The sequence below is a fragment of the Chiloscyllium plagiosum genome, unplaced genomic scaffold (assembly GCF_037043375.1).
Source record: "Chiloscyllium plagiosum isolate Xiang-an unplaced genomic scaffold, Cpla_swu_hap1 HiC_scaffold_42, whole genome shotgun sequence".
NCBI lineage: Eukaryota > Metazoa > Chordata > Chondrichthyes > Orectolobiformes > Hemiscylliidae > Chiloscyllium > Chiloscyllium plagiosum.
The window spans coordinates 24,442,697-24,456,824 of record NW_028270180.1 but is presented as its reverse complement, the minus strand read 5'-3'; the positions used below and the strand labels follow the sequence as shown (position 1 = coordinate 24,456,824).

Sequence of the window (14,128 nt, the reverse complement as noted above, 5' to 3'; positions counted from 1 at the left end):
GACCCAATTGCTGTGGGTCTGGAGTCTCACAAAGGCAAGGCCAGGCCAGGCCAGGTGAGGTAAAGATGGCAGATTTCCTTCCCTAAAGAACATTAGTGGACCTGATGGATTTTTCCTGACAATCAGCAGTGTTTTCAGACTGTTAATTCCAGATTTTTTAATTGAGTCCAATTTCCACCATCGCCATGGCGAGATTCAAACCCAGCCCCCAGATTATTACCTTGGCTCCCAAGCACTGAGGATGTCACCTAGACAGGGGACGAAACGTCTGCAACACAAATTTCCAGCTCTGCGAACAGAACCACAACAATATATTCAGACTCCTACTGTTCTATGCTAAACGTAAATGGGCCTCCTATTTGAACAAGGTGCTCTGTCTCATATATGCAATTAGAAAGAACGTTTATAAAATCTTGAAGCAATACTAAAAAAGTGAACATGGAGACCTGTAAACATGGAACACAATTTTGATTTGAAAGGAAAACAGACTGGATGGTATTTTGGCCCAGTCCTGAACCTTTGTTATAACTCAGCTGGTTAGGCAGTGAAGCATCAAAGACTGAAACCTTGTTCTTCTAAACATACAACTTTTACTTACATACAAGCATCTCGCTTACCATACACCTTGCATCAATTTTGCTGCTATTTTTATGCTTTTGGGTGCTCAAATGATCAGATTAACTAATTAGAGGATCACCGAATTAACCCATTAGGGGCTGGTTCTTTAACAAAACCTAAATATTCAAAGGAAACTTAGAAAACTAAACTAAAATGTCATCCCTGGGGTTGATGCGCTCAGCCACTGCAGTGCCCATTGGTCATAGGAGGGTTCAAATATCCCATTGGACACTGCACGCTTCCTTTCCAGGGGCATTCGGAAGATGCCCTGTGTTAGAGCACAGATGAGCCCCCAGTTAATACTCACTACCTTAAAACTGTTTACAATAGCTGCTGTGAAGAAGTAAGGAAAAACGGATGAAGGCTGATGTGTACTAAGTGAAAGGAAACGTAATGTTGGGACAGAAATTACAGTCTGCAGTTCCAAAATCAAGGTTGAATCCAGAAGCTATGAAGAGTCTAATTGTCAGTTTGAAGAACAGCACCTCATCTTTCAAGTGATTGATGTGAAATATTTGATGTATTTAAAGGGAGTCTAGATAACGTGAGGCAGAAGTAAGTAAAAGATTAGGATAATGGGTGGGTGGGTGGCTGGATTCTTGAGTGGAACATGAACATTGGCATGCACTTGTTTGGGAACCAGGCTCCATTCATCATTTTTTTTAAAAGCTGTTTTTGGCCTGTAAGCCAGTAGTACATTTGGATTGTCAATACTGTTGAGAAGTACAAAGGTCAATCTCTCTCTTCTCTCCACAGTTTAAGTTTGTGGGCCTGCCAAGTTTGCCATGTACACCAGAAGCCATTTGCCAGACTTTGGCTGCAGTTTATCCATTTGAGGTAATTAAAACTGTTCTAAACATGTCTCTACATGTTTCATTCACTCTCCTCTACTCGGTTTTTCTCTAAGTAGCTAGTTCTTTCCCTAAAACACAGCAGATTATATTTTTCTATTACCTCCAATTAGAGTAACATAGATTGCCGAATCTCAGTTGTGATTCCAAATGAGTTCATTGTTAGAAGTGTTATGATTCTCCTGTCATAAGGGAACTTTGATGTATGATAACTCCATTTACCATATTCCAATACACTGGCTTTTCATTCCATTTTAATCTCTGCCATGGTTCACTGGGTTATCATTCTAGTCTGAGTTAAAAGCTTAAATGTTTATGTCCCACTGCAAATGCTTGAGCAGAAAATTTGGGGTGGGGCTGGGGAGAAGATAGCTGAGAGTGCAATAGGTGGTTGGAGGTGGTGGTAAAGGTGATAGGTTGGAGAGGAGGGTGGAGTGGATAGGTGGGAAACCAGATTGACAGGTAGGACAAGTCATGAGGACAGTGGATGAGATGTTAAACTGAGACCTTGTTTGTCTCTTCTCCCTAGCCCCCACCACCACCACCCACCAAACACCACCACCACCCACCATACACCACCACCCACCAAACACCACTTTGAAGAAGAGCAGTGGAATTATCTCCAGTACTCTGACCAATGCATCTGTCGACCATGATCGCTAAAACAGATGACCTCGTCATTTTCACCTTATTGCTTGTGTTCCCTTCAACATAACAGTGATGAGGCTTGTTTAGCTGTGAAATGTTTAGGGAAAGATGCAATGTAAATACTATATATCTGTTTCCTTTTAACTTTTTTGTCTGATCTCTCCCTTTTGTTCCCTTGTCCTCATTTACTCGTTCCCTTTTTGACACAATCTTGTCTGACACCAGACCCCTCTTTCTGTTTGCGTGCTCATTCAGTATTTTAATCATTTTAAGTGTAAAAGGAGTGTGTCAGGATGAATGTGTTTAAGAAACTGAGGTCCCATGTTAAGTTGGGTCCCCCTTCCTCTCCAGAATAGGTCTGTGATCTGAAATGTGCCTTGCAGGTGGATGGGTTGCTGTTTTACCACAAGCAGACACACTACACCCCGGGGAGCACGCCGCTAGTTGGCTGGCTGAAACCGTACATGGTGGCTGACATCCTTGGATTGGCTGTCCCGGCCTGCCCTTTGTCTGTGAAGCCCGAATATGCCAACTCACAAATGCAACAGATAATCGAGCTGAAAAAGAGCAAGGCCGAGGGGTACAGCACTAACCCGAGCAAGACGGAGACCGCTGGGTTGGGCCGATATGAATTGGAGCATCTCTCCACTCCCAAAAAAGCTGGATCATCGCCCTCTAAAATGGAATGCACGAGTAAAATCAGAAGCTGAGTGACTTGGCTGTATGGACAGTGACTGTTCCAAGATGGCAGATCTCCTGCCGGAAACACTCAAAGGACCAGCGCTTCCTGGTTTATTTATTTTAAAAATAAAAGTTACATTTGAGCTTTCATTCCAGCAGGCTCTTATTGAATGGGAATTGTTGAGAGATGAAGTTTGGGGCTTGTGCCTTTGCTTGTTCTTGCAGTTTGACAGTGCACACATTCAGAGTAAGTGGGTTATTTGTCTCGAGCTTCGGTATGTGCTGTTCCTGCACAAGGCTGGTGAGTCAATCATTTAATGAGAGGAAGCAGAATAACACTCACTGGGAACATTCCCATAGTTATACTTAATAAGGGAGAGGTTGTCAGGGCATTTGTGAACATCAAGTGTCTGTTAGCATTTGGTTCTATATTGAGCTGAAACCCAATGAGAGGCTTGAGTTATAAGTTAGCTTTTTTAATACTGCAGGTTAGGAATTGGTGCATTATTTTTTGATATATTGCAGTACAAAGGTAGATGAGCAAATTTTGTCAGAGGTATTGGAAATACAGAGGTTAACTCTTAAGCACATTGTCCATTTGGGTAAAACCATACAGATCTGGAAAAGCTAGCCCTTTCTGAACTCATTTGAAGGTGTGCTGCCATTGAGTCAACTTGTCCTGACAAATCTGTAGTTGCCTGCTGGGCACGTGTGCAGCTTTACACAACTTCCAATCAACATTAAGTTAAAAATCTCACAACACCAGGTTATAGTCCAACAGGTTTAATTGGAAGCTCACTAGCTTTCTGAGTGCCGCTCCTTCATCAGGTGGTTGTCCATGAAGGAGCTGCGTTCCGAAAGCTAGTGTGCTTCCAATTAAACCTGTTGGACTATAACCTGGTGTGTGATTTTTAACTTTGTACACCCCTGTCCAACACCGGCATCTCTAAATCCAATCAACATGATTGTGTCAGCGTTCCTTCCAGTGATGAATGCAGTCCACTTCTCCATGTATGTGTTTGGTTGATCCTCGGGTCATAGGAAGGTTGGAGATGAGCCATCATTTTCAAAAACGAAATGTTGCTGAATTTGAGGTTTAATGTCTCTTCTTGAACAATTGTCCTCTGCAATATCTCTGTGGAAATGCAATAATCGGTTTTGCTGGCTGGAAATCCTGTGTTTTTATTTTGTCTGCTTTATCCCAGGCCATTGTTTCTCAAGGTTGATTTATAGCTTTTCTGAAAGTGTTCAGCACTGTGCTGAGGATGATTGATTGTACTATCCACCAGTCTGGTGACCTGCTTTTTAATAAATCAAATTTCTCATTGTAAAACTGGATGTATTTCAGTGTTTGTATGCTTCTTTGTCACTGATCTAATTACTGCTGAGAAATAGATTTGTGAGCCAAATTTGTCAGCTTTACTTCTAGTTAGCAAAGGGGCGGTGGTGAGACAAGAACCTCCTGGAGTCTCTGCTACAAGACTGAGTTGGCTCTTTGTTGACCAATAACCCCTTGAGCAGGGGTAGTATAGCAAAATAACGTGGTGAGAAAGCTAAATTAAAGCTCACAATTAACCTGACCAAATCTACAGAACATATCCTGTTGTGGACAGATTTTAAAGCCCTCCTCTGAACTGGGTATAGAGGAAGGGTTCTATCCTTTTTAAGTGCAAAGTGGGAAGACTGATAGATGGCTGGACTAATTGAAGTCCTCAATAGATAAGTAATGCCGACTTAAGGGACTCAGTTTGGAAGATACTTGCCATGCAGGCAGCTAGAGAAAACAAATCCATTTGGAGTTGCTCCCAGGGCAGAGGCGATGACCTCTCTCTTAAAGTCACTGTGTCTGATCAAAGGATCTGACATTGGGAAGTGAGGGGTGATGTGTCATTAATGCAACTCTGCGTTTGGTGACAGCCACCCATCCCTCATGACTCACCCATCTGCCTTGTTTACCTGTGGCTTGGTCCCTTGCTGGTCCTATACCTTGAGGGTCTGTTGCTGTCAGTAACCCCCCCCCCCACTAATATTACTGCAGTAGTCACTGGTCATCACCTCTGACCCCAGGGGAAGGCCTGCCATTATCTCTAGTGCCTCATCCTGCCCTTGCTGCTTTTTTTTAATACACATAGCAGAGGAAGACCCATTACTAATGAATGTCCAGCAGCATTTACTGTATTGTTAATATTAGGCAAGTATGGGTGCCTCCCTTGTTGGGGTTGGGGGCATGGTTCAAAAAATATCCTGTGTGAATTTGGCACTGCTGAGCCTACAAAGCTGGCATCCAATCAGATTGAGATGGGGGGGGGGGGGGGGGGGGGGGGGGTGGTGTTGAATCTTGATCTTGGGTGATTAATGTTGCTTTGTATGTAGAATGTTTCAGGGCAGCCCCCTTTTGAGTGGGTGAGGTCTGCACCAACATTTTAGTTGAGTGGTGTGGGGAATATGGCACTTTATAAAATTCAGACACATGTCACTGCAATTTTTCTCCATGTATTTAATCCAATTTTCTTCTAACTATTCCTAGTGAATCTGTATCTACCACCCTATCAAGTAGTGCATTCCAAATCTTAATCTTTGCATTAAAGAGGTTATTGCTCGTGTCTCTTCTGGTTTCTCTGCCAATCACTTTTAATTTGTGCCCTTAGTCATTGGGACTAGTTTCTGTTTATTTTTTTTCTCCCTCTGTACACTTTCAAAACTCTTTTCATCATTCGCTTAAGTCTAGGTGGGACAGCTGGTGTTTCGTACGTTAAGCATAACTCAACTGTTATAAATAAAAATAATTTTCTGAAAGAATCGCATTTGCTTTTGAATTATCTTAATAACTGCTACAGGGTGGCTTCTGTTAGAGACAAAAAAACTGCAGCTGCTAGAATCCAAGGTAGACTAGCAGGAGGCTGGAAGAACGCAGCAAGCCAAGCAGCATCAGGAGGTGGAGAAGTCAATGTTTCCGGTGTATGCTGCTTGGCTTGCTGTGTTCTTCCAGCCTTTGTTCGTCTACCTTGGATTCCAGCATCTGCAGTTTTTTTTTTGTCTCTAACAGAAGCCACCCTGTAGCATAGAGTCATGGAGATGTACAGCATGGAAACAGACCCTTCGGTTCAAACCATCCATGCTGACCAGATATCCCAACCCAATCTAGTCCCACCTGCCAGCACCCGCAGTTATTAAGATAATTCAAAAGCAAATGTGATTCTTTTAGTTTGTACTTGATGTCTCAATTTAACATGACCAGTGCCTCATAGTGTCAGGGACTGGGTTCAACCCTGAGCGAAAGTGCAAACCCCAAACAGACCTTCTCCACCATGTCTGTGTGGGTTCCCTCTAGGTGTTCCAAAGATGTGCAGGCTAGGTGGATTAGCCATGGGAAACGCAGGGTTAAAGGGATTGGTGTAATAGCATCGGTCTTGGTGGAGTGGGGGGGTCAGTGTGGACTCAGTGGGCTAAATGGCCTGTTTCCACACTATAGGGTTAACTGTTTTGTTCACCTGTCCCACCACCTTCAAAACATTGTGCACAAACAATTCCAGATCTCTCTCTCTCTATCTCTTTTAAAATGATACATTTTGGTGGCAAGAGCAAGACACAATACAAGCCAAATTGTATCTTTCTTTTTAATATAAATTTCATCTGTCATGTGTCTTCTCAACCTAACCAGCCTGATAATGTCTTCTAGAAATCTATTACTATCTTCCTGATTTTTTTTTAAACTAAACTCCCATGTTTTTCGTCTTTTGCAAGTTTTGGAACTGTGCCCAAAATCCCAATTCCACCAAATTCTTAATGTATTTTAAAAACAGCAGTTATCCTTGTATTTAACTGAAGGGACCAGTATTACCATCAGTTCTGCGATAACACGGTAGTTCCATTCTCATGCAATCCCGTGCTATAAGAAAATCACGTAATAGCAGCACCATTTAAACTAATGGGGCCGGAAGTGTTATAAACAATACACGCTTTACAAGTTTGCTGTATAGAAATAGTGTCCCCAATTCGTCAGTCGTGTTATAGCGAATTCGTGTTAACGAAACCCGCATTATAGCAGAAAGATCTATATATGCAGTAGTTCAGAATCAAGACTATAGTGCTGGAAAAGCTCAGCAGGTTAGGCAGCATCTGAGGAGCAGGAAAACCGACATTTCAGGCAAAAGCCCTTCAGCATTTCTTGATGAAGGGCTTTTGCCTGAAACGTCGATTTTCCTGCTGCTCAGATGCTGCCTAACCTGCTGTGCTTTTCCAGCACCAGACTCTTGACCCTAATCTCCAGCATCTGTAGTACTCACTTTCGTCTATGCAGTACTTCAGTCTGGAAAAGACCCGTTCATCATGAGTATTTTCTATCCCTTAGCCATTCTTCGCTGTGCTATTCCTGACCGTTTTATCCCATGGGCTTCAATTTCACCAGCAAGGTGATATGGTTAGGGTTTGATGTTTCATCAGACACCTTTTTTGAAGTCCACAGTGTAACATGAACTCTGGTGCACTCATCCTTGCTAACTGCTACACCATCAAAAAGTGCAATATACTTAGTCAAACGCAGATTTGTCATAAAACATCCAAGCTGTTTTTTTTTGTAGTCTGTGCTTGTCCAAGCAGCTATTGATTTTCTTCCAGATTTTTTTTTCGAAAAGGTTTCGCTTACCACCATTGTTAACCAGATCTAACAAGTACAGACCAGCCAATTTTTCTCTTTTGGCTAATTGTATGAAGGTTGTATGTTTTGCCATATGGCTTCTGGCACCATCCCTGTATTTAACGAGGATTGGAAGATTGGCTGGCACTCTGCAACTCACTCCCTTTCCTCTGACACTAATAATGCATTGTATCCAGTCCTGGTGACCTGCACAGTGTTGCTCTTCAGGAGAGATGTTAAACCAAGGTCTGATTGAGGAGGATGATAGAAATCCTAGGGTACTGTTTGCAGGTGTGTCCATTTCACTCTCCACCAACATACTAATAACAGACCAACTGCTAAATTCTATATACACTCTTCATGACAATGACTGACTTCAGGCTGTAGTAGACAGATTTTTGGTATCTCTGGGGTCAGAGGATTTGGGAGAGTTGACATGAAATTGAAAGTGAAATTGAAACCCAAGGTCTACCATGATTGTATTGAGAGGCTGAGCAGGCTCAATGGGTCATGTGGCCTTATGTTTCCATTTCTTATGTGTTCTATCTAGTTCATGAAACTGCATTACCAAAGTATCAAGGATGTTTCTACAAATAGTACTTATGAAGTTTCTGACATCTGTATTGTGAAACTGATTGCTTTCTTGCAATTCTCATCACTTATCCTCTAAAGGTGTCAGCTCAGCAATGAGTAAATGAGCAGTTTGTCACCTGAATCAGCAGGTCACGTGTTTAAGCCTCAATTCAGAAAATTTGGCATAAAATCAAGAAAGATGTTCCAGTGCACCACTGCCAATGGTGCTGTCTCTTGTAGATTCGATTCTAAAGGGCAAAGGACTTCTCCCCCCAATATTTTGGTGAATATTCATCCTTCAGTTAGTATCATTCAAACCAAATAACTGGCAAACCGTTTTGCTCTCACTATCATCTCCATAACTTCAGATGTTGAGATGATTGTGTCCTTGTGAGGGGTGGCACCTTTGGGACTAATACTGGCTCATTATTGGTTGTCAGCTTATATCTATCAACCTTACTTTAGTTGAAGCATTGTGTACTGATGTTAGACTTCAGTCCAATGTCAGGATTTTAATTTGGAGTGTCAATAAACATCCATTCTCCCTTCTATCTTTTGTTATAATTAAAAGCATTGCATGTGGGGTGTAGATAGTGAGACGGCATGCCATCATTGGTATTTCTTGACTTCGTACGCAAGGCCGTTCAGTCCATTGTGTTTGTGCCAGCTCTTCTGAAAAAACTGTCCAATTGGTGTAAGAACCCTGCAAACCTTTCATTTACAAGTGTCTCTCTGGATCTCTTTGAAAGCTGGCTGTGTTTAGACATAAGTGGAAAACATGGAACGCTTGCACTGGAGTCTGACAAGAAATTACTCTTGTCTGTTCCTCCGAAATTCATTCAAAGCAGCAATGAAACAAATAACCAAACTGCAACAATTTCTTGCATTAAATTTTAATGAGTAAAATCAGGGAAAGCACTGCAACAATTGCAATTAGCCTGTAAATTTATTTGCAAATTGGTACTTTTGGTGTGTGATAGGCTCTGAGTCACAATGTTAACTCTACACTGCACCTGTATGGAGGTCACTACACTCATGAGTGAAACTACAAGTGAAAAAGTGGACCATAGCAGCTGTTTTTGAGTAGAGAACAAACATCATTTGAAGTTATTATTGACTTTGCTTCCATCACCCTTTCAGGCTATCTATTCAAGGTCATAGCAACTCACTGAATAAAGAAATTTCTTGTCTCCCTCCGGAATTTTTGTCGTGCCAAAGAAAACTTTCCATTCACAAAAAATTAATCTATCCCATCCTTGGGAAAAAAATGTCCATATCCTTGGCCATGTTGGTGACTCAATTGCTCTTTTCCCAACTTCCCTCCCTTCCCACCCACTTCTAACAAAACAATAAAACTTCACTTCCCTCCCACTCACTTGTAACTCAACAATAAAACTTCACTCCCACACATTTGTAACTCAACAATAAAACTGATAAAACATCCTAAAATTTTACAAATGTAAAATCACTGAATTCATGAATACACTGCTTGCCCACTTCGCCCTCCTACTCCCTGCCATCTGTGCTGCCTAACAGAGTGCTGCACCTACTGAGTCCTTGACTCATTTTCATTCTTTCTTCCCCCCCCCCTCAATGTTTGATTATATGAATTGACACATTAAGAGCGTTTAGTTGATCTCCAGTGCTGCTTTTCACAGTAGTTTGGAGGACTTTCTGCTGCCGTATATGGGCACATTTCATAATGTGTGTGTTCCCCAGCACATCCTAATATTTACAACCGTTTTTTTCTCTCTATCTCGGATTTGTCTTCACCCTGGTCTCTACGCCCTCTCCACTCCAACTCCTTATCAAAAATAAACCGAATGGGTGTTACAAAACCAAACTCTGCAGTAAAAATGTGAGACGGTCATTAAGACTGTTCAGACAATGCAGATGGGCAGGGTCAGATGGTCTCCCATAAGATCTGTACTTTAAAACCTAATGAATGTATATGCTGTGTGTATATTTTGCATGTGAAGGTATTGATTTTCCTTATTCACAAGGGAAAGGCCCTCAAAACTAGCTTATTCTGCCTCTCAAACACTTACTTGAAAAGAAAACTTATAGTCTGTTTCTGTGGCCCTGATAGGAAGGGTAGGCATAATCGTTTTCACATAAATCAAGCTAATGTGAATGGATAATGAACAGCCTGTGTGCCATGTTTAATAGGCTAAACCAGTGGTGACCAACATTTCAGCTTTTCCCAACTTTAGGGGCCACAGCAGTGAAAGTGAAATTCACCAAAAACTATCAAAAGCAATAAATTGATATGAGTAATTAATACAAGCAACAAAGCTTATTAATAACACAATTTTTTGCATTTTCATTAAAAAGCAGAACGAGAGAGAGAACTAAACAGCCCCAACTCATGATCACCCAGGAGGGTTGGTAACTGGGTCTAATCTAATGAATTAGCGCTGACCTTCAGTTGCCTCTGGTGGGGTACACTCTGAGCTGGCTTTGTCAGCATTCCCATTAAAGTGGGGATCGGAAGTGAGTTGAGTTCCAGCCTGGGGTTTCCCCCTCTTCTGAGATGACTATAATATAGGAAATAGAAGCTGAATAGGCTGCTCAACCTCTGCCATTTTGTAAGAACACGACTGACCTCCCCCAGGCCTCGACTGCTATTTCAAAAGCGTATCTGGTTTCTCAAAAATCTCAGTGATCTAGCCTCCATGGCTGTCTAGGGTAGAGAATACCAGACATTCACTACTGTCTGGGTGAAGAAATTCCTTTGCATCTCAGTCTTTAATTAGTGTCCTCTTATTCTGTTACCATATTCCCATGTTCGAGACAGCCTGACTAGCGGAAACATCTCAACACCTCCCTGTCAAGCCCGTTCAGAATCTTATATTTTTTTGTATGATTGCCCCTCGTTCTTCGAAATGCTAATGAATGAAGGCCTAACCTGTTTCGTTATTCTTGATAAGTCAACCCCTTTATCCAAGAAACTAGCCTAATGAATGTTTGAACTGCCTCCAAAGTCAATATATCCTTCCCTTTCCCACACTCCTATTCCTTTTCCCCCTTTGTCTCTCACCCCTTTCTCATCTTCAGAAATAAATTCATGAGGCTCTGTGTTCTAAATTCTTTGATCATGGAGTCAGAGAGATAAACAGCATGGAAAAAGACCCTTCGGTCCAACTCGCCCACACTGACCAGATATCCTAAATTAATCTACTCCCATTTTTCAGCATTTGGCCCATATCCCTCTAAACCCTTCCTATTCATATACCCATTCAGATGGCTTTGAAATGTTGTAATTGTACCAGTCTCCACCACTTCCTGTAGCGTTCATTCCATACACACACCACTGTCTGTGTGAAGACTTTGCCCCTTAGGTCCCTTCTCAATCTTTACCTTAAACCCACGCCCTCTAGTTTTGGACTCCCCTACTCTGGGGAAAAGACCTTGACTCTTCATCCTATTCACGCCCCTCATGATTTTAGAAACCTCTACAAGGTCACCCCACAGCCTCTGATGCTCCAGGGAAAACAGCCCCAACCTATTAAGCCTCTTCCCATTGTCAAAACCTACAACCCTGGCAACAGCCTTGGATATCTTTTCTGAATCCTTTCAAGTTTAGCAAGATCGGGTGTATAAGGTTCTAAAAGGAGAGGGCAAACAGCCAGAAATCGTGTTACATATTGGCACTAATGATATAGCCAGGAAAAGGATTGAGGAGATAAAAATTGATTTCAGGGAGTTAGGATGGAAGCTGCAAAGCAGGATGAACAGAGTAGTGTTCTCTAGTTTACTACCGGTGCCACGAGATAGCGAGGCGAGGAACAGGGAGCGGGCGCAGCTTAACACGTGGCTGAGCAGCTGGTGTAGGAGGGAGGGCTTCAGATATGTAGATAATTGGGATGCCTTCTGGGGAAGGTGGGACCTGTACAAGAAGGACGGGTTGCACCTGAACTGGAAGGGGACCAATGTCCTGGGTGGAAGGTTTGCTTGAGTAGTTCAAGAGGGTTTAAACAAGTATGCCAGAGGGGTGGGAACCTGAGCTGTATACTGGAGGTGAAAGTTGATGCAGATGAGGCAATAGCAAGAGGTAGACCAGCTAGTGGGAAGGATTTTCCTGGGAAGGAACCAAGGGATCAGTTAAAGAGTGTTTGCTTTAATGCAAGGAGTATCAGGAATAACATAGAAAATAGAAAAATACAGCGCAGTACAGGCCCTTTGGCCCTCGATGTTGCGCCGATCCAAGCCGACCTAACCTACACTAGCCCACTATCCTCCATATGCCTATCCAATGCCCGTTTAAATGCCCATAAAGAGGGAAAGTCCACCACTGCTACTGGCAGGGCATTCCATGAACTCACAACTCGCTGAGTATAGAATCTACCCCTAACATCTGTCCTATACCTACCACCCCTTAATTTAAAGCTATGCCCCCTCATAATAGCTGACTCCATACGTGGAAAAAGGTTCTCATGGTCAACCCTATCTAAACCCCTCATCATCTTGTACACCTCTATCAAGTCACCCCTAAACCTTCTTTTCTCCAATGAAAACAGCCCCAACTGCCTCAGCCTTTCCTCATACGATCTTCCTACCATACCAGGCAACATCCTGGTAAACCTCCTCTGCACCCGTTCCAGTGCCTCCACATCCTTCCTATAGTATGGCGACCAAAACTGCACACAATACTCCAGATGCGGCCGCACCAGAGTCTTATACAACTGCAACATGATCTCAGGGCTCCGGAACTCAATTCCTCTACCAATAAAAGCCAGTACGCCATATGCCTTCTTCACCGCACTATTTACCTGGGTGACAACTTTCAGAGGTCTGTGTACATGGACATCAAGATCCCTCTGCTCATCCACACTACCAAGTATCCGACCATTAGCCCAGTACCCCATCTTTTTGTTACTCTTACCAAAGTGAATCACCTCACACTTACCTACATTGAACTCCATTTGCCACCTTTCTGCTCAGCTCTGCAACTTATCTATATCCCGCTGTAACCTGACACATCCTTCCTCACTGTCAACAACTCCACCGACTTTCGTATCATCCGCAAACTTGCTCACCCAACCTTCTAGCCCCTCCTCCAGGTCATTTATAAAAATGACAAACAGCAATGGTCCCAAAACAGATCCTTGCGGAACACCGCTAGTAACTGCACTCCAAGATGAACCTTTACCATCAACTACTACCCTCTGTCTTCTTCCAGCCAGCCAATTCCTAATCCAAACCTCCAACTCACCCTCAATGCCATACCTCTGTATTTTTTGCAGTAGCCTACCATGGGGAACCTTATCAAACGCCTTACTAAAATCCATATACACCATATCTACCACTTTACCCTCGTCTACCTCCTTAGTCACCTTCTCAAAGAATTCAGTAAGGTTTGTGAGGCACGACCTGCCCTTCACAAAGCCATGCTGACTATCCTTGATCACATTATTCCTATCCAGATGTTCATAAATCCTATCCCTTACAATTCTCTCTAAGACTTTGCCCACAACAGAAGTGAGACTCACCGGCCTATAGTTACTAGGGTTATCCCTACTCCCCTTCTTGAACAAGGGAACCACATTTGCTATCCTCCAGTCTACTGGCACTACTCCTGTAGACAACGAGGACATAAAAATCAAGGCCAATGGCTCTGCAATCTCCTCCCTTGCTTCCCAGAGAAGCCTAGGATAAATGCCATCAGGCCCAGGGGACTTATCTATTTTCACCCTTTCCAGAATTTCCAACACCTCTTCCCTACATACCTCAAAGCCGTCCATCCTAATTAATTGTGACTCAATATTCACATCGGCAACAATGTCCTGTTCCTGAGTGAATACTGACGAAAAGTATTCATTCAGTGTCCCCACAATCTCTTCAGCCTCCACACGCAACTTCCCACTACTATCCTTGACTGGACTTATTCCTACCCTAGTCATTCTTTTATTCCTGACATACCAATAGAAAGCCTTAGGGTTTTCTCTAATCCTACCAACTAAGGACTTTTCATGTCCCCTCCTTGCTGCTCTTAGCTCTCTCTTCAGATCCTTCCTGGCTACCTTATAACTCTCAATCGCCCCAATTGAACCTTCACGCCTCATCTTTACATAGGCTGCCCTCTTCCATTTAACCAGGGATTCCAATTCCTTATTAAACC

At 42.8% G+C, this 14,128-nt stretch overlaps 1 protein-coding gene across 2 annotated transcripts in view; it reads left to right on the top strand.

Moving 5' to 3' along the window:
* Positions 1-4,136, top strand: part of snupn (snurportin 1) — a 42,946-nt gene extending 38,810 nt beyond the window's left edge. Inside the window, exons 8-9 of one of the 2 annotated variants that reach the window (XM_043680519.2) lie at positions 1,375-1,455; positions 2,474-4,136. In XM_043680519.2, the coding sequence (XP_043536454.1) occupies positions 1,375-1,455; positions 2,474-2,827 (435 nt within the window). In that variant the 3' untranslated portion in view covers positions 2,828-4,136. The remainder of the gene's footprint in view (positions 1-1,374; positions 1,456-2,473) is intronic. The other variant, XM_043680520.2, reaches the window with a different exon arrangement.
* The last annotated feature ends 9,992 nt before the right edge of the window (positions 4,137-14,128 follow it).